At 42.5% G+C, this 27,349-nt stretch overlaps 1 protein-coding gene across 8 annotated transcripts; it reads right to left on the bottom strand.

The window, feature by feature from the left end:
- Positions 1-5,833: 5,833 nt before the first annotated feature.
- ZKSCAN5 (zinc finger with KRAB and SCAN domains 5) lies at positions 5,834-26,917 on the bottom strand. 8 transcript variants are annotated; one of them, XM_087417587.1, is made up of 7 exons: positions 26,822-26,917; positions 25,106-25,619; positions 21,502-21,640; positions 16,340-16,422; positions 15,921-16,056; positions 10,647-11,255; positions 5,834-8,175 (listed from the first exon to the last, which is right to left on the bottom strand). In XM_087417587.1, the coding sequence occupies exons 2-7, from the start codon at positions 25,514-25,516 to the stop codon at positions 7,049-7,051; spliced, it is 2,505 nt and encodes an 834-aa protein (XP_087273713.1). In that variant the 5' UTR covers positions 25,517-25,619; positions 26,822-26,917; the 3' UTR covers positions 5,834-7,048. The 8 variants fall into 8 exon arrangements, with proteins under 8 accessions (XP_087273713.1, XP_087273712.1, XP_087273711.1 ...); XM_087417586.1 differs by having other exon boundaries at positions 25,106-25,622; positions 26,763-26,916; XM_087417585.1 differs by having other exon boundaries at positions 25,106-25,622; positions 26,822-26,916.
- Between the last annotated feature and the right edge of the window lie 432 nt (positions 26,918-27,349).

Raw genomic sequence — 27,349 nt, 5'->3', positions numbered from 1 at the left:
TGCTCAGGGTCACAGGTAATAGTGGGAAAGCCAGAGCTAGAAACCAACCCTCTGGTTCACAGAACAAAGCACATTCCTCCTAATCACAAAGCCCAATAATGAGGATACTGGGGCAGGCTGAGTTTCTTTATTCTTCATCAGGGGTTCCTAACTTTCCTGTTTTAGATCACCACTGTCGTGTTAAGCTCAGCTTTTTAGTTCCAGCTCTGCTAATAGGTTTGTTAATCTTAGATAAGTTACTGAATTTTTCTGGGTCTATTTTATTTATTTATTTTTTTAGGGAAATACACCTGAACCCCATCTAATTTTTATTTATTTATTTTTCCCCCAAAGCCCCAGTAGACAGTTGTATGTCATAGCTGCACATCCTTCTAGTTGCTGTATGTGGGCCGCGGCCTCAGCCTGGCTGGACAAGCGGTGCGTCGGTGCACGCCCGGGATCCGAACCCGGGCCGCCAGCAGTGGAGTTGCGCACTTAACCGCTAAGCCACCAGGCCGGTGGGTCTATTTTATAATACCTGCTCCATCTTGCTTACAGGGAAACTGCAAATTGAAAGTGAGATAGTGGATGTGAACACACTTTATAATCATTTAAACCGCCAGTACCCTTAATACATAACAAAGCAGAACTTCCCTACTGAGCTACAAGTGCACAGGAAAGAATTGGAAGCAAACTAATATTCTAAGACTGTAACTAATATTCTAATATACATGCTAAGCTGACTTCTTACCCTTGTTACTCAGGTTTTGAGAATAAAAAATCAGGCAAATAGTCCTCCAAAACCATAAGGACCCCCAATTAAAGAGATGATCTCTTTCCTAAGAAGAAGATTAATGTTGAAGATGACAGACAAAACAGGAAAGAAAAAGCTGTTCCATGACCCTCAAGGCTGGGAATGATGCACTAATAATCCACTTTCCATAGCTGCTCCTGCCCTGGTTTGCTCAGAGTGCCTCAGAGATAATTCTGGGGAGCTGTCATAAATTGTCTAAGGTCATACTCCAGGCTTCTCATTCCTGGACTAGGACTGGCTAGGGTCCCAGAATGGAAGGCAGTTTCTCAACATCTTGCTGTCTTAAGGGAGAGATATGGCAATACACTCCCTTTTGAGGTGAACACTATGCCAACTGAAGCCTCCCTGGGAGGCTGGGAACATGCAAGGAAACAGCCCCAAGTCTCCACATCCCAGTCAACCCTCCTTATCTGGAAAGATGTTGGAATGGGGAGGGGAGATTCGAGCAATTTTCTGCCAGAATGAGAGAATTAGAAAGCTGTGAAAACATCATATCCCAACCTTCTTTTCTCCCACTGTAGTGTAGAGCACTACCTAGGTTAGGATTTGGGAGACCTGAGGCTCCAGGCTCCATTTCAGAGTTATGGTCAAGTCATAATATCACTGTGCCTCCATTTTCTTCATCTACAAAATGGGACTATATTGCTTGCTTTCCCTGAAGAGCTTTTGAAGATCATATGACAATGCTTTGGAAACTTAAAGCACTATATAGAGCATAAACATTCATCGAAATACATAAGAAAAAAGATACTCCACATACTGCAGAGAAATAACTCAGGCTTCAGAGCTGGGTACATCAGGGTCATAGCCTTGACTCCAATTCTTGCTACCTATCTGACCATGGACAATTTATTAACTTTCTGAGGCTCAGATTGCCCAACTGTAAAATTGGTATACACTCAAGTAGTTATTGTAAATACATGGTAAGCCATGTGTTATGGACTGAATTGTGTCCCCCCAAAATTCATACATTGAAGACCTAACTCCCAGGATGACTGTATTTGGTGATAGGGCCTTTAAGGAGGTAATTAAGGTTAAATGAGGTCATAAGGGTGGGGCCCTCATTGATAGGACTGGTGTCCTTATAAGAAGAGGAAGAGACACCAGGAGTGCACACGCTCAGAGGAAAGGACATGTGAGGACACAGCGAGAAGACAGCCCTCTGCAAGCCAAGGAGACATGGCTCAGTAGAAACCAACTCTACAATTTCTGTAGAAACCAACTCTACCAATCTCTGATTTCCAGCCTCCAGAATGGTGAGAAAATAAATTTCTAAGTCCCCAGTCTGTGGCATTTTGATATGGCAGCCAGAGCAGACTAACACAACATGTAAGGTACTTAGCACAGAAATAAGCACATGATCAGGTGCACAACAAATCTAACTTTCTTTCTCTTAGAAACAAGATTATACTATTGTCCCAACGGCTTGTCAAGGTTATTTATCTAGGCCTGGTGATGGGTTTGTGCTAATCCAGTCATATTCTCTCCTGGTCGCCCTCATGATCAGTGGTATATATTTGTAATATTTCCAGCCAAGGATAAAACAAAGCAGTTACCATATTGCATCAACTCATGATTCATCGTGCTCATCGTTCTGCCTCTGTCAGAGGCACCAAGGGACAGACAGGTTGTGAAGAGGTAAAATTGTCCTTGACATCAATTCCAAAACACACTAGTTCCTCCACTTTGGTGCTCACCCTTGAATATCCCTAATTTTTTATCTGCTATATTTTCTGTATCTCTGTAGGTACTTCATTAGTTTACTACCCATGGAGCAAGTGTACTTCTGATAATTTTTCTCCTAATCTCATTCCGATTTCAAGGAGTGTCTCTTAGTTCTACTATCTGTGATTTGGCAGGTTCAAATCTGTGACCACCCTAATTTTTGTAGCTTCCTTCTTCTGGAACTTCTCTAGGTTGTTCTTTCTCCTTGGATCCAAACCACCAAAGCTGCACTTGCTGGTGAAATTTTCCTATGATTTGTACAAGGGCAGAAAAATACTAGTGTCTTGTTTTGTCTCCACTGCCCTTCCTAATCAATCCCATCATTTGGGTTAACTCAAAGTACATAGCTGGATTGGGCAGGGGGAGAGTGAAATGTGGGAGAGGGGCTTCTCTCCACACCCTGCTGGAGCCAAATGCCAGAGACAGTGACTATGCACCTCAAGTCCCCTCCACCACCTGCAGCCAAGAACTCAGAGCCGTGGGCTCGGCCCGGGAAAGACACAACAAGCCGAAGACCAGACCTTCAAGACAAATAGAACAAGTCCTGGAAAGCTTAGCGGAAGTGCGTCACAGCACCGCCCCTCCCCCGAAGCTCCACCCCCTCCGTGTTCTCTAGGAATCCGGGAGGTCTCGCTGTCTCAGTGGTTCCCTGAGCCTTCCTAAATCGAGGAGAATTTAACCTCCTTCCTCAGTCAGGGGAAAAGACAAAGGTTTAGAAGCAGCTCCTGACCAAGGAGATAGAAATAACGGACTGATGGGGAATCTAGCCTCCTGGGTGGAATGTGCAGGTCACAAGTTTTGAGAACTAGCACATGGTGTTTCTAACTGTTCCTTCTGCAAGGAAAGAACCCAAGCTAATGACTGGATCACACTCAGATGGCTCCCATGCTTTTGTAAAAACAACAAAAATTTTTGATAGAATCAACCACAGGCTTCCCCTGCCCCAGTAGTGTAGCAAATATCTCTATCGAATTCAACCAGCATGCTCCATGCACCCATTTACTGATGTAATTGGAATGCAGATTCTACTGTTCTGTTCCTTTTTTGCTTTTATTCCTTTCCAACATTTTGATGTTAAAAAGAATATGTAGCGTCTTGAGAAAACAAATCTTGCTCTAACTTGCCCAAACTTGAGCAAACAAAATATGACCCTAATATTTTGTTTCCCTTTCCTCTTGCAGGTTGAGAAGGGAAGGCTACGATGGATGTGGTGACTGAAGGGCAGCAAAAAACTTTTCAGTCAAATGTTCAAATCATAAAATTGTCTTAATTTTTTTCCTGCAACTAGGAGCAATGAGAGAAAGACGTTAATACTACAGATCAATGTAGTTTTCAGCAGAGAAAGAAGCTTCTGGCAATCAGAGCTGTTTTAAAATAGAAGAGGCTGGGGCTGGCCCGGTGGTGTAGTGGCTAACTGCACACGCTCCGCTTCGGCAGCCTGGGGTTCGTGGGTTCAGATCCTGGGTACGGACTTACACGCTGCATCAAGCCATGTTGTGGCAGCGTCCCAAATACAAAGTAGAGGAAGATTGGCACAGATGTTAGTTCAGGGCCAATCTTCCTCACCAAAAAAAAAAAAGGGGGGGGGGGAAGAGGCTGCCTTCAGAGGCAATGAACTCCCCATCACTGGAAGACCCTCATGCAGAAACTGGATAATCTGTTGCCAGGAAATGTCTTCTCTAGTTCAACACAGTTATTAAGCATTTGTTACAGGCACGTGCCTACAAGTTGAATGGGGACTCCTCCAACCGGTGGGAGGTTGGGTTTGATGATCCCATGGGACCCGTTACAATTCTAAGATTCTCTAATTGTATGATTTTATCACATCTTGGATCAAAACTGTTGTTTTTTGTTTTTTGTGAGGAGATCAGCCCTATGCTAACATCTGCCAATCCTCTTCTTTTTGTTGCTGAGGAAGACTGGCCCTGGGCTAACATCCGTGCCCATCTTCCTCCACTTTATATGGGACGCCGCCACAGCATGGCTTGCCAAGCAGTGTGTCGGTACATGCCCGGGATCCAAACAGGCGAACCGCAGGCCGCCACAGCGGAGCGCACACTTAACCACTTGCGCCACCGGGCCAGCCCCAAAACTGTTTTTCACACAGATGACAAGAACATAATTTCACCACTTTGTAATGCTTGCTGTTTAATAACATAAGGCATAGTATTAAGAGCTCAGCTTTTGGAGGCAAAATGATCTAGGTTCAAATGCTGGTTCCGCCACATATTGGCTGTGTGACTTTGGGCAAATGAATGAACTAATCTGAACCTGTTTTTCCCAACTGTAAAATAAGGGTGCTATTAAGTGCAAATATGAGCAAGTAGTCATCATGTTGTGAGGATTAAGTGAGAAGGTCTACCTAAAGTGCTTAGCATGATGTTTAGAACATGGTAAATGCTCAATAAACATTAACACCAGGCTTTATTGACATCATTCTCAATTAAGTCTTACATCTGACCTTTAGCTCTGTGATTCTGTTTGCAGGAGACAACAGTCTCCTTAAATGCCATCAAGGAGGCCCTCTCACACACTTTGCATTAAGTTGGTGGTTATTTGTCACGAGTGTGTCATTTTTCTCTCTTCAAGAAATTGGTGGCTTTCAGCAAGAGCCACCTATTTCCATAATCCTTATATAATTTTCATTTTTCCCCCCAAACCTTACCCAAGTCAGTATACCCCTTTCCACACGTATCCCATCCCAATTCACCACAGTGAATGTCTCACAACTGAACAGCCACCACATGCCAGGGAATACAGATACTCCGCCCACCATCAGTGACCGGGTCCCCATCGCCTCATGGAGAGTGGCCAACTCCACAGTCCATTCTTACAGTCAGCCTCCTAGGACCACTCATGGCACCAAATGTCTTAGATTGGGTTCCCTAAAGCAGAGCCTGAGACAGGAATTCAAAGCCATGTGACTTGTTGAGGCATGCTCTTTAGGAAAAGTCATTGTGGGAGGGAATGAATCAGGACAGAGAAGGGCAGAGCCAAACACAGATGTAGTCTGGTCAAGTCTAGCCCTGGCCTCATTCACAAAGGGGGGGGGGGTTGGTTCTGGAGCATAAACTGAACGTTTCCCCCCACTTGAGGTGAGTGAATCAGCCTTCTGTACCCCATGCCAATCAGTCATTGGCTGGGGGGTGGGGACGGCAGGTAACTCCTGGGTGAGGCAGCTCCCATCACCTGAGGGCAATTCTCCAGAGTCTCTGGAGAAGAGGGACAGCTGCAAGCTCTTAGCAGCCAAAACTCAGAGCAGCTGGGGGAAGGGTGGGCCAGCAGGGCAACAGGGATCTGGGCAGGACACCAGCGTACAACAGACACAAACAAAAAGTATTTATTGGGCGTTTATTGTAAGCCAGGCAGTCAACAGAAGCAGGACTTCAGCAGAGCCCAGAAGCACTCTCTCCCTCTCTCTAACACATCAAGTTAACCCTCTTTTCCATGTCATCTTTCTCCCACAACTCCTACCCAGACCTTCCCACAAGGTAGGGCTAACCAGGCCATGTCCTCCCCGCTCCAAATTACCGTTTACTTTCAAATCTAGCTGCAACTCAAATTGAAACTCATTCTATCTGCCATTATCCTAGGGGACAGCCCTCTCTCCGGGCACTCGGAATTGGGACACACACTGCTTGGACCACAATTCTTAATTCAACTTAGTCCAATTCCTTCTCTGGATGCAGCTGCCTTCATTCTTGTGGGTCCACAGTGGTTTGGACTGTTTTCTCTTCTCTGTTCCCCTAAGGTCCCTCTCCCCTCAACTCAAGATGCGACTGACCAACACAGCTTCTTCTCCACTTACAATCTTAACTCCTCTTTCTACTAGCTAACCTTGATGCTAGAATCAAAACAGAACAAAAAGGCAGAGAGGGTTCCATGGAGAAGTTGTAAATCGAATAAGGCAGCAGGAATGCATACCATCCAGCCTCCGGATCCCAATTTTGCCAAAATATAAATACCTTAAGTCCATTGCTTTTCAAAGGGTTTAATACTCCAGATGGGAACAATGACTGAAGTATTCTAGTGGCTGGGGTAATCATTTCTAGAAAAGGCTCATTGCTGAGGTACCAAAACAGATATCATGCCAAAGAGCGCTTTCTCTTTCTGTGTGCTCTTCCCTGACTAGATAAGCTGTCAAACAAGGCAGAAACCACAAACAAAGCTTATTTCTACTGCATTCATGAGGCTTTTCCCAGTGTCAATGTTCTGAAATTCAGATGAAGAACGAGTGCCATCTGAAGGCTTTCCTTCACCCTCCATATCCGCAGGTTCTCCTTTGTCTAAAATCTCAAGTATGAAGATGCTAATGAAAGCATTTCTTGACGGGAAAAGCAAATAGATACCTATTTATTGTGCATTCTCCAGTGTTCCTAAGTTCTAACTGAAGATTTCAACATATCTGTAGGTTTGATGGTTAAGTTGGAGAAATGCCTGAAGTTGTTATTACATTCATTACAGGAGTAGGGTTTCTCTTCAGGAACGTTTCTCTAAAACTGCGGAAGAGCTGTCCTACAATAGAAACATCTATACATTTAAGGTATTTATGGGATCTGTCCTCTCATGACTTCTCAGATGTTTAAAGAGGCTACAACTCCAACTGAAACTCATCCCACATTCTTTACACTGAAAGGGTTTCTCGCCAGTATGGATTCTCTGATGTTGATTAAGATGTGACTTCAGAGTGAAGCCTCGGCCACACTCATTACACTGATGGGACTTCACGTTGGAATAGGTTTTTTGATGTTGTTTTAGGTGGGAACACTGGCCAACATTTTCTCTACATACATCACATTTACGGGTTTTCTCTGCAGTATGAGTTCTGTAATGCTGAATAAGGTCTGAACTGTAACTAAAGGCTTTGCCACATATATCACACTTATAAGGCTGCTCTTGTAACTCAATCTTCTTATCTTCAATCACTGTTAAGTTCCAACTATATGCCTCCTCACAAATGCCATTTTTTTCATTTCTCTGACCCATGTGGAGCACCTGATGTTCAATTAGGCTAACATACTGAAAAAAGATTTCTCCACATTCATGGCACTGATGGGATTTCTCTCTAGAGTGGAGTCTCAGATGCCCGGCCAGGTGTGAACGCCTCCCAAAGCCTTTCCCACACTCGTTACACTTAAAGGGTCTCTCCCCACTGTGCACACTCTGATGCTGAACAAGATGGGACCTCACTCTAAACGCTTTCCCACATAAATGACAGGTATAGGGTTTTTCACCAGTGTGGACTCGCTGATGTTGAGTTAGGTGCACACGTTGATTGTAGCTTTTCCCACATTCATCACACTTAAAGGGTTTCTCCCCAGTGTGTATTCGCTGATGTTGAATAAGATGTGCACTCTGAATAAAGCTTTTTCCACATTCGTTACATTTATGCGGTCTCTCTCCTGTGGAAGACTTTTTGTGGACGTATGTGACATCATTGAAATTTATCCTTTTTGAAGAGGGTTGTCCTAGTATCTCTTTCATAGGAATTCCCTGCTTTCTATCCAACTTGCCTTGGTGTTCATGGCCTTCTCCAAAATCTTGACCTTGAGAAACATCTCTTTGGATTTTTCCTGAGAGTTCTATGTCTGCTTCTGAAAATTCTGAAATTTTCTTCTTAACATTCAATTTTGTATTCTTACTTCTTTTGTCATTGCCTGGAAAAATAAAGAGGAAATGCAACTGTCATCAGTTCTTTTACAGAAGAAAAATAAACTGTCAGGAAAGAGGATAATCAGATGAAACTATGATGCAATAGGAGTAACAAAGGGGGCTACATGTATTTACTTGATGCCAACAGGAACAAAAAGAACCTTTTGGTATTTATCCAGTGAAAAAACAAGACTAAGGAGAGGCTTGGGGGCCACGCCGGAGGCACAAGCGGTTAAGTGCGCATGCTCCGCTTCGGCGGCCCAGGGTTCGCAGGTTCAGATCTCAGGCGCACACCGATGCACCGCTTGTCAAGTCATGCTGTGGCGGGTCCCATATAAAGTAGAGGAAGATGAGTATGGATGTTAGCCCAGGGCCAGTCTTCCTCAGCAAAAAGAAGAGGATTGGCAAAGGATGTTAGCTCAGGGCTGATTTTCCTCACAAAAATAAAAAAAGAAGAGGCTTGATTAGAAAGGTGGTGAGAATGACTGAGGTTAGGCAATCATAGGGATAAGCAAAACACTTTTATTATATAGGAAGGAGAGAAAGGAGTTCTGAATTGGGAGTGGAAATGTGGAGGGGATCATTACCCCAACATGAGGTAGGCAGACAGAATGAGATAGATCAGAAATACACAATTGGGTGGTCAGAAATGACATAAAGTGGAAGAATGGGAAGGAAGCAAAGGATTATGAAGGGGCTATGGAGTTGGAAGAATACCTGATTAGGAGCCAAGAAAAAAAAGAAATGAGCCAGTAAAAATATCGTCAAGAGGACGGGTAATATATCAATTCCCGCTCTCTTCACCCTTAGTCAACACTCTAGCTTCAGTTTCCTGCCCACAGCACCCGATACTTCTCCTTTGGGAATGCTCATCACCTTCAGTATCTGCTACTCCCACCAGACCATCAGCTCCACGAGGGCATGAACTGTATCTGTTCTGTTTACTGCTGCATCCCAAGAACTTAGCACTAGAGGCTCTCAATAAATACCGCTGGATGAGCACACAAGGTATTCCTCCTTTGATCAAAAAACATGGAGGGAGGGAGGTCATAAGAACAATTAGTTAATAACTTGTCATAAGAACAATTGCTGGGAAGATATAAAAGAAAAGATACTATTTTAAAGCAATTGCTTTCCAAATCCAGAGTGCTATTGGATGCACTTCCCTAATGAGGCGGCCACCAAGTAGAATGGGGTAGAACTGGCTGAGGAGACAGCTCAGCTCAACCCAGAACTTTAAAGACACTATGAACTTCATAAACTTCTATCCCAAGATGGAAGAGGTGTCAGTGGCGGTGAACATGAATGACAAGTAGCTGGGCTTGGGGACATCAAAGGCATAATTTAAAAATAAAAACTTTGGCCAGTCTTAGAATTTTCTGAAGAATATAAATAAGAGCCTTTAAGTTCACAGCAACAGTTTACGGTGATCTCATCCTTATACAAATCACTTGAAGGGATAAAAAAATAAGTAAACAAGTAGGAAAATTACTCAAACTTATTCATAACCAAATTACCAAAAATGGATATAGCAAAGAATTCTCTTCTGCTTACTCTATTTGTTAAAAAAAATTTTTGATAACCCTGGAAGAAATTTAGTACAACTGATACTCTCATGTGTGGTATGATTGTTTTAGAAAGCAATTTGGCTATATGTATCAAGAGCCATAAAAATGTTTTTGGCTTTTGTCATCCACTAATCCCACTTCCGGGCATCTACTATAAGGAAATAATTCTAAATACATATAGAAAAAGGCATACACTCAGTTATGAGGAAAAAAGAGAGAAAATTAGAAGTTCAACTGGCAAATAGTTGAGTAAATTATGATGTCTCCACACAATGGCAGGTTGTCAAAAATGAAAAACAGGAGGGCAGAGCAACACCGGAAAATGTGTATGTCTAATACTTAATTGTACCCTCTGAGTACACATATATAAAAATAGGCTTATGAAGACAGAAGGAAATACACTAAATAATAATAATTCTACTAGTTGGGATGGTGGGATTATGGATAATCTTTTTTTCTCCCACTTTCTTTCCTCCAAACTTCCTGTTCTATTATTTTATCATTTACAATAAGTGAAATAACTAAATTAGGAAAAGGGAGAAGAGGGAAAGAAGCATGAAAGAGAACCAAAATCCTCATTTACTACAAATGAAGTCAATAAATAACGTCTAAAATTGATGAGTCCAGCAACAGCAGAATTATTTAAAAATATGGAATTACCAGAAGAAACAGGTAAGAGCTGAAAGCAGGTATCTCTGGGGAAAGGGAAGTTGTGGGGATGGTAGAGAGGGCATAGGGTTTTGCCTACTAACTTGACAATGAGTTAAAGTATAAATAATAATAATGAAATAAACTATAATCTTTGCCCCTTCCTACTGCTCCCAGTATCACAATCCATCTGTCCTATTGTTCTAATAAGATAAGTTCTGCCCCCATTTATTCTCCGAATACAAACTCCTAACACATACATCTTTGGGCTTTCTCTCTGAAGTGGCGCTTCAGGTGCTCAATCAGATGGGAGTGCCGGCTGAAGTTTTTCCCACACTCGGTGCATCCATAGGGTCTCTCTCCACTGTGCACGCTGTGATGCTGGACAAGGTGGGAGCTCACACGGAAGGCTTTTCCGCACACCTGACACTTATAGGGTTTTTCACCAGTATGGACTCGCTGATGCTGAGTAAGGTGCACACGCTGATTATAGCTTTTCCCACATTCACCACACTTGAATGGTTTTTCTCCAGTGTGGATTCGCCGATGTTGAATGAAGTTTGAGGCTTGAAGGAAAAATTTACCACAATCGTTACATTTGTGACCTCTCTCGCTGTTTGTGTTTTGCTTACGATTAATGTCTGTGACGGCACCAATATCTCTTTTCTGGGAAGGGCTCTGCCTTGATTTCCCCACAGTGGGGTTTACCTGCCACCTTTCTACCATGCCATGAAGGTCACTAACTTCTCCAAATTCTTGACTCTGGGGAACATTTCTTTCAGTGCCTCCTGATGTCATCCAGTGTGATTCGGCTTCATCAGAAATCTGTTTTACTATGAGTTCCATATTGTCATTCCTGGACTCATAATCTGAAATAATACAAGGAAAAGGGAAAATTAGCTATTCCCTGCATTAGAAGAAAGAAAATGACTGAGGGATATGGGATAATTAAATGAAACCAACATGTGCTAGCAACAAATGACTTTGCAAAGTCATTTGTAAAATGACTTGACAATATAGGGATGGGATAAAGAACATTTAAGCAGGAAACTGAGACAGGTTAGGGAAGAAAGAGCTGGCAAGAATGGTTCAAAGGGATGAGACTGGGAGAGCAGTTATTCTATTTAATGAAGATGATAACCTCTTGGTATGGTACTTACATACAGTACCTGTTTGTGAATACCTGTACAATATTAACTATTCTTAATAAAATTTGTTAATGGGTTATGCAGCTAACCCAGTCTTCACCTTCCTCTTCCTGTTTGTTCAGAGCCTAGAGAAGAAAGAGGATCTTTCTAGCTTTTAAATCCCCAAAGAATCTCAGTATGGTATGAATTAGTCTAAAGGAAAAAAAGGCATTCTTTCCAAACCCAGAGAACCTACCACTGTCAAGAGCTAGCTTTACAGTCAACAGTCATTGACGAATACAGATGTTTAAGAGACTGCATTCAGCTCCCTGTGTAATTGGATTGGCAACATATATTTCACTCAAAACACGTTTAATGTGGTTTGCAGAGACAAATCTTCAGTAATTAACAAAAAATAGGGAATATTATTTTTGAAATGCTAGAGAGATAGATCATGGCCTACTGAGAACTTTCTAATAAAATTTTTTTGTAACCTAATAACAGTAATAAGAGCTAACATTTGCTGAGTGTGTACTGCGGACAAGGCACTACACCCCTAAGTGCTTTACGATTTCGTGGCATTTAATCCTCACAATGACCCTTTGAGGCAGATACTATTACTATCCTTTTTTGAGAAGTTATAATTCTTGTACCATGAAGACAACTCCAATTTTAATTTATAACTATTTTTAGTTAATTCTCCTCCTAAAAAGACATTTTAATAGTGGAAACAAAAAACCATATAAACAAAAAAGTCCTCTCACAAAATCAGACTTTTTACATGTTTGTTCCTCCCCCATTTAACTAGGCAAGTAATCTCAGCTACCAGGGTACTTTTCTCTGTTATCACACCTACTTATGCTCACATGTTTTAAACTTATTAGAATTCTCTCCCATTCGACAAGTCAAACAAACTCGTGGCTTTCTTTTCCTGGGGGTGAATTTGAAAAAAATCAGATTAGCCCAGTGCACCTCTTTGGGGCCATTAACAACTGCCCTTTCCCAGAGAAGGCGATGACACAAGTCGTTATACCAGTCGGCTTACAGGTTTGCTTCGTTCCCCTTTCCCCGCCTCTTCTCCACGTACATGACAAGCTTTCTGCTGATTCTCCTGGTTAATTTGTATATTTGACAGAGAACTGTGCTCCTTGCTCAATGCTATGCCCAGCTGCTTAGTAATGCAGTGTGTGTGTTGGGGGGGCAGGGATAAAAATCCCAATCAGGCAGATTCGGTGCTTTACAAATTCACGCTCTTCAATCTCACCATGTCCTGTCTGACTTTCTATGTTTCTAAGGTTGGCTAGTTTCCCTACTTATTTTTCTCAGCAGCTACATCAAAACATGTCCATCATGATCTCCAAGACATATCATTATATTTAAAAATAGAATAGTGTGTATGGTATGCTATTTTTGCATGAACTTCCATATACACAGAATATGTCTAGTGATACAGTCAAGAAACTGGTAACAGTCACTGCCTCTGTGAAGGACTAGGAGACTGAGGACCAGGGACAGGTGATTCACTCTTCCCTTTATACCCATTTACACTATTTCAGTATTTTTTACTATGTGCATGCATGACCTTTTTAAAACCAGAGTTCTCCACTGCACTCAAACCTCTACTCCACGCCCTGTTCCATCACCTGCTCACTCCCAACACGTGACTTGTCTCCTATTTCAGGGAAAGTCAAAGCTATCCAGTCAAGAACTTGAACATCCTACAACCACAAACTTGCTGGCAGCCTTATTCTTTCATCCTCCCCTTGTTTCATAGTGGAAGAGGTCAATCTATCTAATCAAGGTCCATCCTTCCTCCTGGACCCTGGATCTCACCATGCTGTCCTGTTTTCCAGGGACCTCCCTACATCAATTATCCACTCTTCCTTGCCCCAGTATTTCAAACTCACTCCCTACTAGCTCTTTTCCAGTAGCATTTAAGTACACTTAAAACTGCTCCCACCAAAAAAAAACAGAACACAGAGAAATAATCCATCCATCTAAGCCACGTACTCTTTCAGTGACCAGCTCCCTCTGCCCCTTCACAGACAAAGTTCTTGAACATTTATCTACAAGAGCTTTCTCAAATTTCCTCTCCTTTGCAATCTTAATGAAACTGTCTCTTGTTCCCAAACATCCCAGTCACTCCATGGAAACAGCTGTTTCCAAGATTCCTTTATTTATTTTTTAAAATCTCATTTCTAAATCTGATGGATACTTTTCAAATCTTGACCTTTTCTGATACTATTAGGAACCCATAGGCATGAAAATTATCCAATGTGGCCTTCCCTGAGAAGTTAAGGAGGCAGAAACCACTGAACATATATAGAAGAGTATACTGAAGATGACGCAACGAAGAGATGGATAATGAGAAAAAAAAATCAGAAAGTAAGAATTTAAAACTGCTTGGAGAATGGTAGAGAAAAGAACTGTGCCAATGGCCAACAGGCACATGAAAAGATGTTCAACGTCACTAATTATTAGGGAAATTAAATCAAAACTACAATGAGATATCACCTCACACCCATCAGAATGGCTATTATTAAAAAGGCAAGAAATAACAAGTGTTGGAGAAGATGTAGAGAATGGGGAAACCTCATACACTGCTGGTGGGAATGCAAACTGGTGCAGCCACTATGGAAAACAGTACGGAGAGTCCTCAAAAATTAAAAATAGAACTACCAGATCCAGCTATTCCACTTCTGTGTATTTATCCAAAGAATACAAAAATACTAATTCAAAAAGATATATGCACCCCTATGTTCATTGCAGCATTATTTATAATAGTCAAGATATGGAAACAACCCAGATGCCCATCAACAGATGACTGGATAAAGAAGATGTGGTGTATATATAGACAGTGGAATATTACTCAGCCATAAAAAAGATGAAACCTTGCCATTTGCAACGTGAATGGACTTTGAGGGTATTATGCTAAGGGAAACAAGTCAGATGGAGAAAGACAAATACCGTATGACTTCACTCATATGTGGTAGATAAAAAACAACAACAAACACAGATAAGGAGAACAGATTGGTGGTTACCAGAAAGAATGGAGGTAGGGGTAGGGCAAAAGGGATAAAGGGGGACATTTGTACAGTGACAGATGGAAACTAGACTTTTGGTGGTGAACACAGTGCAGTGTATACAGAAGTCAAAATATAATGATGTACATTTGAAATCTATATAATGTTATAAACCAGTGTTAACTCAATAAAAAAAAAAAAAACTGCCAATAACCTCCAACTCTGAAACCCATTAAACACCCGTAAATTGAAAAATATAAAACAATATTAATAGACTCAAATTAGACAAGTCAGGTATTTGAAATTCAAAAAGAAGAAAATAAAAAGATGTGCATGAAATATGATAATATTTATACTATATAAATAATTCCTTGAGATGAAAGACCACCACTAAGATCCTAATAGATAAACAAGCAGAGGGCATGCACAAGTAAATCAAAGAAAAGGAAATACAAATGCATGTCAATTAATAAAAGAAATGGAAAATTTAAAAGAGCAGCGGTCAATTTTACTTTTTAAATAAAAGCCTATGAGTGAACTAAAATCTTTAGACAATGTAAATTGGTATAATGCTTTTAAAAAGAAATTTGGCATTATACATGTATTTCATCTAAAGTCTGCCACTGTGCTTGATAGACAGTGGTTCTTCTAAAAGAATTCATTCAAAAGAAGCTAAAAGCCATAAGCTCCAAAATGTTTGCCACAGTGCTGAGATTTTAATAAATACTCCAGGCAATACAATCGAATATGTATTAGTTTCCAGGATCATAAGTTAGTTAAAAATAGGTTCAAAACCTCATTTGGGGCAAAAAATCCAAGAAGGGATATGACATGTAAAATGTCGACACCAATAAGGCAAATATCATCAAACACGTATGAGTGATCTGAGAATGGTAATGGAGTGAATAACTAGCCATCCATGCATCAGAGGAAAGGAAAAGAATTAATGCTATTGAGATAGACTGTAATAACTACTATAATGAACGGTTATTCAGCCAAGTCTGAGATGCTTTCATAAATGGGAATTACTCAGTTAAGAATTATTCAATTCATCAAGGAATACAGTACCATGACTGTGGAATTTATGAAAATCCAAACCTGTTAGTTTCAGGCTCTTTTATTTTAAAGTGGTAAAAAGATAACATTTGCTGGATTGCAAATACTATCCCCCAACCATTATCAGTCTTCAATCATACCCTTATTATGATAAAAATAATCAGAATAAGCTGAATAAGAAAAAAAAGCGAAGGCTGATTTACTTTCACAGAAAAAAATAAGCAAAGTCGTAGCAATTAAAACATACATGCTTTTATAGGATGTGCTAGAAATACTCTTTATAACAAAATTTAGATGTCCTAATCCATGCAGATGAAATAATTCTTACCCACGGAAGTAATACTCCCATAATTCTCCTTCCTGTCATCCCTACAGAGGGACTTCTGGGACTGGTCCAAATGTCCCCATTCCTCCAGGATGAAGGACACAGCCACATCAGCCACATCTTCAATTTTCACCAACTTCTGAAACATGAGATCTCCACTAAATTCCCATTCCCTATGTTCAAATTTGGAGTAGGGGGAAGAACTGGGAGCATTACAGAAAGAAACAGGGGAGGGACTATGCTTCAGAGAGGATGGGAGGGAAGGTACTGGGGAGAACGGAAAAAGACACTGAAGTACAAACCCAAGATGGGCCCGGTCTCTGGTGAAAGAGACAGAACTCCTAACAAAGATTCAGGATTAAGGCAGCTACGTGTCCAAGAACAGACATGGGTCCTCACTGCGGGCAGGGATGTCAGCTCACCTGGGACCCAGCTGAGAGAAGTGAGGCTGTCAACTCCTGGCTGTCCTTCAGGGGAAGAGAAGGAACTTGGAGAGCAGGAAGGGCTGAGGGGGCAGAAAAAGAGGTGTCAGTGAGAACATCTCTGCCCAGTTCCAATTGCCACCATGTTCCACTTTTGCTCAAGAATCCACAATGGGGCCCTGCGGCATCAAGGCCAAATTCTTCTGCTTGGCTCTCAAGACCCTCTACATTCTGCCCCCTCTCACACCTATGCTACACTCACACTTCTCAAACACTAGACTCCCTACTTCGGTCAGGCTAATCCCTGCTGCTGACCTCAGATTGTGTCATCTCCTGCAAAGGATGCACTGTGCTCTGCCAATCAAACCTAACCCTCTCAAAGAATACCCCAAGTCCCACATCTCTCATGAAGCTGAAGCACGGCCTAGAGCCCAGGGCTTCTCGAGCTTTAATGTGCAAACAGATCACCTGGGGGCTGGGTACAGGGCAGATTCTGGCTCAGTAGTCAGGGGCGGCCTCCATATTTTGCATTTCTTTTTTTTTGTGAGATCAGCCCTGTGCTAACATCTGCCAATCCTCTTTTTTTTTTTTTTTTTTTTTTTGCTGAGGAAGACTGGCCCTGGGCTAACATCCGTGCCCATCTTCCTCCACTTTATATGGGACGCCGCCACAGCATGGCCTGACAAGCGGTGCGTAGGTGCGCGCCCGGGATCCGAACTGGCGAACCCCGGGCCGCCGCAGCAAAGCGCGCGCACTTAACCGCTTGCGCCACCAGGCCGGCCCCAGTAGTTTGCATTTCTAAGAAGCTTCCAGGCAATGCTGCTGCTGCTGCTCCCTGGACCACATTTTGATTAGCAAGCCCTTAGTCCACATTCTCTCCCTTCAAGGAATTACCATGGTTGGTTTTTAGTCAGCCATTTAGTACGTATTAAGTCTACTCTGTGTGTTATAAGAATAGGCAGATAAAACAATTCTTGCCTTCAAAAACTTCACTGTCTAACGGGGAGGGCAGATATGTAAGCTGTTCCTACTTCCAGCTCAGGGTAAAGACTACTATAACTGAAATTCACCCAAGTTCCCATAAGAACACAGAGGCAGGGCACCTACAGAGTGGAGAAGGGGAGGCAGAGCATCAGGAAAGCCTTTCGACAGGCAGTGACTCTGGGAAGTAGGGGTAAGGTGGGGCAGGGATGAGGGTACTTTCCAAGCAGAACGAATCAAGTGTGCAACACCTAGAGGGTCTGATCTCTAGAGGCTGGTGACCATCTGACCCTCTGCTGTCACCTCTGCTTGTTCTTTGCCCAAGATTCATGGTGCATCTAGCTCTCACTGTCTATGTGTGCCCTGACTTGGACAGTTCCACTTGGTATTAATCTTTAACCTGACAGTTTAGATCTTGCTATGGCTTCCCCAGTCCTGGAGCTATATGTGCACATGCAGCCTGCTTGTTTCCGAGGACTAGGAAGTAATGAGCAATGACACAAAAAGTAGGAAACAACAGTTAGAGATGAAAGCCAAAAACAGAGACCGGATGTGAAACCAGAAGTGTGGCTGAAGAGTCAAAAGGGGACTCGAAGAAAGGGATGAATCTAGGGGCCGGCCCCCTGGTGTAGTGGTTAAGTGCACGCGCTCTGCTGCTGGAGGCCCGGGTTCGGATCCCAGGTGCGCACCGACTCACCGCTTGTCAGTCCATGCTGTGGTGGCATCCCACATAAAGTGGAGGAAGATAGGTATGGATGTTAGCCCAGGGCCAGTCTTCCTCAGCAAAAAAAAAAAAAAAAAAAAGAGGAGGATTGGCATGGATGTTAGCTCAGGGCTGATCTTCCTCACAAAAAAAAGAAAGGGATGAATCTAGTCTCTATCTAAGCAAACAGTAATTTTGTTGGAATAAAGAAACTTACTAGGTCTGGCTACCAGGGCAGAGAAGAGAAGCAGCACATAGGAAGAGAAGAAAAGAACAGCTTGATCTGAGGAGACTCTGAGAGTGAACGGAGGATGACAGTGATTTAGGGAGGGCAGGATTCTGTGCTGGGAGAACCTGGTGGGAAAGCAAAGCCAGGACAGCTCAGATTGGGGTAAAAGTATAGGCTGAGAGCCGGACTCCTTGGGCTAAAATCCCAGCACTGTCACGTAATAGCTTTGTGACCTTGGACAAATTACTTAACTTTTCTAGGCCTCAGCTTCTTAATTTCTGACATTTTTTAATATTAGAAATTATCCTGATATTAATAGGATAACAATAGTATCTATTCCATTAGGTTAGTGTGAGCATTAACCCTTGGTATGCCAACTAGGTCTATGTGACATAATTTTGCGTTTTGGGTTTCTTTTTGGAATAGTTTTAACTATTTTTAAAGACCAGTATTACTTGACTTTTACTCTTTTAGAGGTTTTCTGAAGAACAAAAAGAAAACATTTTAGTATTATTAAAAATAGAATAAAACTCATTCTATCTTGTAATTTCTATATGGATCCCATGGACCCTTTTACAAATCTAGGAAACATTTTGGGACCTGAGTGATCTTATTTTCTCTTGTATCTTGAAACATTTTTCTATTTCATCATCCTAGGAATTATTTCACTTATACTAATCATTATTCATTAATTATTACCAATGATACCACAAAAGACTAAAAAAATAAGAAAACGGGAGAATAAAGGAAATATTGAGGATCATACACTAGTGCAATAAATCACCATTCTTCACTCTTCTCAAAGTATGGAATGCACCACCCAGAGGGCTGCATCATCATCAAGAAGGCATAAGACTGTTGACATCTGCTTTTAGCTTTCATTAAGCATAGTTAAGAATTCAGAGTTTTTCATTTTCCACCCATATCAGCAAAGAGAAGAAAATCTGCAGTGGAAGATGTTTCACTATTATTAGATGAATGAGAAGATGGTGTAGAGAGACAGAGAGCAACAGACTCTCTAATGATAATGATGAAACTGCAAGTCTAAGGGAAATCTAAGAATGAATCTACAAATGATAGTATCCTAGATGAATTTTCTCAAACACAAGAATCAGTGATGAACACTGTCTTGCTTATTTTCAAAAGGAAATATAATATTCTCATCCAGTGAGTCATTCAATAGGAAGGACTTCATCACGCAATATTTTGCAACAAGATTCTGGACCATCTCATTTTGCTAAAAGAACAGCATTCGTTTTGTTGAAGTGACAGTATGCTTCCATCTTTTATGATGTTTGTATTATCAAAATGTACTTGATAGAAAGAGGCTTAATTCTTATTAAAATTTCTTTAAAAATTATTTTTCACTATCCTTTGATTCTTCTGCAAATCATTCATAAAATGAGTTAAAAACATAAAAAAAACCTTAAAAGGATCCATTGGCCCCAGACAGTAAATGGTGAGGGTTAAATGACTTCATACAGGTAAAGCCCAAGAACAGCTCCTGACGCATAGTAAGCACCACGTAAGTAATAGCTGCTGCTGCTGCCCCTGCTTTTGTTATCATTACCACAGGGCAGGAAGGCTGGAAATGATCAGAGCCATGGGGCATGTCAAGTGAAAGACCTGATCACTAAGGGGAGCCTAAAAGAAAGCCTGTGGCCAAACAGGAAATGCAAGTTCACAGCTCCTTATCCACAATTCTGACATCCCAAAGGTCTCAATACCAAAGGGTTTTTTTCATTAAGTTAGACATTGAACTAATCTGACTGCAAAAGCTGACCTGATGTGACACCACTTAAAGTTATTTAAATCCACTTACTGAAAATATGCATACATTTCACCGCTGAAATACTAATTGTGTGTGATTACAGGGTACCACCTCAAATCCTGCTGGTGGTGTAATGTATGGACTATAAATCATGTTGTCTTACTAAACCTGAAAAATTCTGAATTCTAAAATATACCTGATAGGGGCCGACCCCAGTGGCCTAGTGGTTAAGTTTGGTGTGCTCCACTTCAGCAGCCTGGGTTCAGTTCCTGAGTGTGGACCTACACCACTTGTCAGTGGCCATGCTGTGGCAGCGGCCCACATAGAACGTAGAGGAAAACTGGCAACTGATATTAGCTCAGGGAAGATCTTCCTCCACACAAAAAAAAAAAAAAAAAAAAAAAAACAACAGTGGGTGACAGCCCAGTGGTGTAGTGGTTAAGTTCGCATGCTCTGCTTCAGCAGCCCAGGGTTTGAGGGTTCGGATCCCAGGCACAGACCTACACACCACTCATCAAGCCACGCTGCGGAGGCATCCCACATACAAAATAGAGGAAGATTGGCACAGATGTTAGCTCAGTGACAATCTTTCCCACAAAAAAATAAAAATAAAAATAAATAAAATATATCCGATAGCAAGAGTTTCTGATTGGGGATTACAGACTTGGACACATATCATCGTAAATAAGACACTCAGCTGTTCAGTTTTCCTTGATGTATCTAATACAGATTAATAAAATTATGAGAGAGAGGGAGGGAAGGAGATAAAAAGCAAATGCTCTCGAGGTCATTGTGAAGCACTGCTTCAAACAAGATTTCAAGGTGAATGACTGAGCAGCCAGAATTGAATGCAATTAGGAATTGGAGAGCTTTTTTTTTACATAAGCATTAAGACACCAAAATCTATGAGGCAGAGTTGGAAACTGTTGCAAACAATTGTGATACTTTTATAAAAGATTTTTGTAGATCTTTTTTTTTTGGATCAACCCTGAGCTAACATCCATGCCAATCCTCCTCTTTTTGCTGAGGAAGACTGGCCCTGGGCTAACATCCGTGCCGATCTTCCTCCATTTTATGTGGGACGCCGCCACAGCATGGCCTGACAAGCGGTGCATCGGTGCGCATCCGGGATCTGAACCCGGGCCACCAGAAGCAGAGTGTGCGCACTTAACTGCTATGCCACAGGGCCGGCCCCAATTTTTGTAGATCTTTTAACAGTGCCTGTACTTACAACTGTCATCATCTGCATTATAGCTTCTGAATAGAACTGTGGTACAGTTTCTAGCCATCCTATAAGCGGATCTCTCTCTCAACCCCAGGGACTCAATTCCAGGTCCTCAGCCATTCTCATGCTCCCGATGCTGCCAGTGCAGAGAGACCTCCCAGCCCAAGTTTCTCTCTTACAGATACTGCTTACCCATGTGGCCAGGGTACCCACTCTCGAGCCACATCTGCTCCACTGAATCACAGATCCTCACCATTTTCCTCCAGAAGATGAGGCTTCTGTGGCTCTTGTTCAGGCTGGGGGTCCACGGACAGGAGCTGGTGACTGAAGGACTCCTGCACAGCTCCAGGTGGCACCATCTTCTGAGGAAGGACTTCAGGACATGCCACAATCTAACAACCACAACCACACCAATCAGCATGGTTAGAGAGAAGGCTATGAAAGAATCCAGTAAGTTCACGTTATTCCTTCATTCATTCCTTTGCCAAATATTTAATGTGTGTCTACAATGAGCCAGGTGCTGATTATACAGTGGCTTAATAAACACGGTTTACATCTAGTTGGAGAAGACTTCCATTAAACATATCAACACAAAAATAAAGACATAATTACAAACCATGTTATATGTTAGGAGATGAAGGTGGTGCCATGAGACAGAACAGATGAGACTTACTTTATATTGCCTGGCTGAGGAAGGCTTTTCTGAGGAAGCATCACTTAAGTAAACAACTAAAGGATGAAAGAAGCCAGCCAGGAGAAAAGAAGTGTCCCAGGCAGAGAGAACGACATAAACAAAGACCCTCAGGCAGAAACTGGGTGTTTGGTACAGTCAAGGAACTATAAGAAGGCCAGTGTGGGGCAAGTTTAGTGAAGAGGGGAGAGAGGTGAGAAAGGACATTAGAAAGGTCGATATAGGACTCAGGAAGCCACACTCGGCTCCTTGGCAGACCAGGTTCAAGTAGGACAGACCAACACCAAGACCTGAGCTAGTTCATGTCCGGCATGCTACAGTTCTCCACCGTTCTGTTGTTGGCTCTTGCTCAACCCTAGGCTCTGCCACAACCAGTCTCTAGAATCTGCCTATTCTGGAAGGTACTAGCTCAGTAGCACCCTAGCAGGTAATAAGAACCTGCATTGAGATAGAACTGCCATTCTCCCTCTCCCCCTCGCTTATGTTTCAAAGTACTTTAAATTTTAACCCTCCTAGTACTGGCAAAATATGGCACAGGAGTTACATTAAGAGGCAGCTGCAGAAGAGGTGTGGCAAATAGCACTCTGCATGGAAGTTTGTGTGTCCTTGTAGACCAGACCAGAACAAGAGTTAAGATGATGCCAAGTAAGTCAAAGGGCATCTGAGCACCAAAGAAAGAGAGCAGGCCTTGAGGTCCTCTGAGACTAGGACAGAGACACCAAGGAGGAGGGGTAAAGGATAAAGCCCGGGAAACAGGCTTGCCAGAGACAAGAACTGCCTGGAGATACGTTGAAGAACAACGTCGGGGATACAGAAGGCAGGCAGAGAGAAAGACAAACAGAGTTAGCTGTGGAGGCCCTCGGGAAGATCCCCTCTATGGGCCTCAAATCCCTGACTACCACTAAGAAATATTTTCTTCCGTGTCCCTTCCAAAAAGAGGCTGCATATCACAATCAGAGAGGTAAATGTGTCAGATCTGTTGTAAATCCTCTATTTTAAATATTCCTGTTGTTTTAAACTATGCTTTTGAATATTTATTACTATAAAAAAGTAGCAAAAAGCTTGTCCATTAGCATCTCAAATTAGGTTAACAAAAGGAATAACTGGATGTCACCATGAACCTGCCTGTCCTGACAGAAGTAACAAAAAGGTTCACACACTGCTCTCTGCAGGACAAGCATTCAACACAGCTGCAGGGTCCCTCTGCTGCCCACTTGCATTATGGAGTGAGCTAAACCAGCTAAAGAGCCTGAGGATATTCTGGAATGTTCAAGTACCCCTTACCCAGAGGTGAAGAAGAAAGAGACTGGTACCTTCCACCGAAGTGCAATGGCTCTAAAGAATGAAGAAAATTCTCTAACTAGCTTCAAACTCTTGTAGACCTAAGACAACGTCATTTTTGTTTCTTTGCTATAAAAAAAAATTAAAGTTTAAGAGACTGTGGGCCTACAGCAAGAGGAAAGTAGCAGGTCAGGTTATAAATGAGAAAGAAAGGACAAGAAGACATAACACAAAAATATCAATCCTCCCTAAATTAACACATGATTTACAGCAATCCCAACAAAAACACCAACAGGATTTTTGGGGTGCCAGAAACTAAATAAGTAATTCTAAAGTTCATAAAGAAAAAAGAAAATATCGAAAAAAAATTTAGAAGGGAGAAGAGTAGTCTTATCAAATACCAAAACATTTTACAGACCTCAAATAATTAAAATACTGATACATGGACAGTAAGATCAAAAAAAAGACCAGAAATGGACCAAAACACATGCAGAAATTTGGTACATAATAACGATGGCATTTTAATCAGATAGTTTAAAAAAAAAAAAAGAAGTTGCTGGGGCAATTGGATAGACATCTGCAAAAAAAATAAAATTGTAACCATATAAAACACTCTACACCAAAATAAATTCTAGATGGAGCAATCATCTAAAAGTGTAAAAAAAAACCCACAGTGGAGAAAAAACTATGAGAAAAGTTTCTCATAACATTGTAGTGGAGAAGGCCTTTCTAAGTATGGCACAAAACCCAGAAACCATAAAAGATTTTAAACTGATTGCATAAAAATTTTTAAAAACCTGCAAAGCAAAAATCTCCATAAGGAAAAACAAACAACAAACTGGAAAAATAAGACTTGCAACTCAGATGACAGACATACTGCTTATTTTTTCTAATAGGTAAATAATATTAACAGATAATTCACAAAAAAGGGTATATGCATAGCTCTTTAAAATATGTACTGTGGTCAAACTCATTCATAAGAGAAATGCATATTAAAATTGCATAGAAATGAAATATCGCATCTTTCAGATTGGCAATAATCAAAAAGTTTGATAAGATCATGTTATCAGGCTGTGGGCAAAAAATTTCTCTCACACATTGCTGTTGGGAATATAAATTGCTATAATCTCTATAGAGGGCAATCTGTCAACAGCTGTCAAAAGTACAAATGCATACGGCCTCTAAGCCAACAATTTGACTCCTACAATTAATAATTAATAATGTACGTAAAAGATATTCATTGCAGCAAAGTTTGTTATAGTAAAAATTCAGAAACAATCTAAAGGAACAACTTAAATGGCCTTCAATAGGAGTCAAATAAATTATGGGCAGCCATACAATGGAATAATGCAGTTTCAAAGAGTGAGGCAGCTCTATTTGCACCAACATGGAACAAACCAAGATATAAGAAAAAAGCAAGCGGCAGAAGTGCAATGATTTAAAGACATCTGTTTTTTTAAAAACGTGTCATATACACATAGGCTTATGTATACAGAATACAGTATCTCTCCATAAGGATATACAAATATATGTCACAGTGGTTGCCTCTGGTGAAATCTAGGCAGCTGGGGAATTAAGGGTGGGAGGGAAACTTACTTTTCATTACAACCTTATGTACCTTTTGAATTTTGTATCATGTCATTCAAAAAACAAATACAGTAATTTTAAAATAAATAAAATCGCAGATTGTCTTCTCCAGGTTAACACACTGGATACTGCTTCTCTTTGCTGGAGTGGCAGGAAATCTCCACAGTGTACCTAATCCCAGGAGAACAAAAGAATATGAATGAAGCACCAGACCGCTAAGGATCTCACCCCTGCTCAGCAGTTCCTTAACTCTCTTCCTCTCCTTCCTCATTGCTCTAATGTCTCCTCTTCCACTCACCTGTTGTCTGCGTTCCTCTAGTTCTCTCTGTATATTTTCTACCACAGCCACAGCCTCTTCTCCGCTTTCCGGGTGATGTTCTCTCACCCAAGTCTGGAACTCTTCTGGCAGGATGGTCAGGAACTGCTCCAGCACCAGCAGCTCCAGGATCTGCTCCTTGGTGTGCAGCTCGGGCCTCAGCCACTCACAGCAGAGCACCCGGAGCTGGCTCAGCGCCTCCCTCGGGCCTGATGCCTCATGGTACTGGAAGTCCTTGAAGCGCTGGTAAAAAGTCTCAAACACTGGCGGATTGTACTCCTGCATCCAGGTGCAGTCTTCTTCTTCCACTTTCACTATTAGAAGGTCTTGCTCTTGTGAAGTCTCAGCTGGAGGGTCTAAGTCTATACCTTCCCCAGATTCTGTCATTATCATTCCAACTCAGAGGGATGTCTCTCCAGGTTAGCTGTATTACACTGACCAAATTTGTCTCCTGCTCTTTAAGATCTACTGAAGGACGCTTTCATTAGTGTGCAACCTACTGATATATTGAAAATCATTATTAGCAAAGAGATGACAAAGAGGTCATCTATACTAAAAATGACCACTCAACAGAGCAATTTTTTTGAAAATATGCACTACAAGACAGCCATTACTCCACCCATAAGACAATTGCTAAGAGAATATTCCATTTAAAAAAATGTAAAGGAGAGCCATAAAAATCTGACATCAGGCCTAACCAAACACAATTTTAGTGATGAAGAACATTAAATGTCATATACATAATAGGACAAGACTTATTAACTAGTCCAGACACAGCCGCTCCTTCTCTCTACAAGCCAAACTTAAGTCAAAACAGGAGTCAAAAACATTACAATGGTCAAAACTGGTCCTGTCCTTCAAGCCACAAGACCTTGACAGACCAACGGGAGACTTCATCGGTCCGGAAGAGAAGTAGGGTTACAAGTACAGATTTGGACCTGGATTCCTGGAAATCGCCCCTGACCCCGAGACACGGGACCGGCCCGGTCAAGGTTAGGGACAGGACCCTCGGCCAGACACAAAGCCCATTCCCTATCCTCAAGGCTTCTGTCCCGGGGAGCTCTCCTGGAAGACCACGCTCCCGCAGCCAAGGCTGGGAAGACGGGTTTCTGCTTACAAACCGAGAAACAACCGAAGCCGACACTTCGCAACACTTCCTCGCCGGAAGTAAGCAAGTCCAATCTTTCCCAGTCCAACCAGGTTGGGCCATAAATCCCACCCCCGAGATCACTTCCGAGGCCTCTCTAGGAATCCCGGAGGTCTTCGCCTCACAGCGGGCGGGAGCTGCCCGCCCCAGGCCCCGCCCCCGGGCCCGCCTCCGAGGGGGTACGGACCAATCGGCGGGGGGGGCGCTGGCCTGGGATCCACCTCCCGCAACCGGGCCGTTTCCCGCCCACCGAGCCGCAGGGTCAGCGTCACTAGAAGGGGAAGAAAACCGAGCCACGCTCTTCCCCACCCCACCCCAAAGCCATTTAAAACGGTCCGAGCTCCGCCCCTTTCCTTAGAGTGGGGGCAGAGGGCGGGGCCCCAGGTGTCTGGAGCGGTTGCTAAGGCAACAGTCGTTAGTGTCTCATTGGCCGTGGAACTTGCGCTTCCCCACCCCCAACGCTCTGCGCCCCAATTCGAAGTAGGTCCCTACCTCTCTGGAAACCCGCAACCCTCACTTTTCTTTAATTTTGGACCCTTAGGTTTCTTCACCTGAATCCTCGCCACTCCCTGCACCCTGTCTGCAGACACACCCACGTCCTCACCACCGCAGTCAGCTCACGAGGCCGAAACCTCAGACAGCAGACCTGCGAGCCGCGGGAGCTAGCAACTCCCGAGACTATATCTCCCAGGAAGCCCCGCGCGGGCCACGCCCACCAGCCAATAGGACCGCGGCTCTCTTTGCAGCCTCGGTCTCGCGGGCCTATCAGAATACGGAAGAGCAGGAAGGCGGTTCCTCTAGTGCCTCCGACTGGAAGGATGTGTGTGTCGGAGCTGGTGACCCTCCCGGCTGGTGAGGGTAGGGACGGAAGCCCCGCATCCCTGCGAAGAGAGGGGAGTCGTCTACGCAAGCCTTCTCTAGCAAAGGGGATCCCATCCTTAATAATCTCTCATTGTTATATCCGTTTGCAAAGCTGTTCGACAGGCAGGACAAGAGCCGCTATCGCCACTCTTACACGTCGCGAAAATGAGGCTCGCCGGCTCCACTCTGAATCAAAAGACGCACATCCTTGGACATTC

The sequence above is a fragment of the Ceratotherium simum genome, chromosome 26 (assembly GCF_057802395.1).
Source record: "Ceratotherium simum simum isolate JZ-2026a chromosome 26, ASM5780239v1, whole genome shotgun sequence".
Classification (NCBI taxonomy): Eukaryota; Metazoa; Chordata; class Mammalia; order Perissodactyla; family Rhinocerotidae; genus Ceratotherium; species Ceratotherium simum.
The sequence above is the reverse complement of the archived record's forward strand: the minus strand, read 5'-3'. Positions and strand labels throughout refer to the sequence as shown.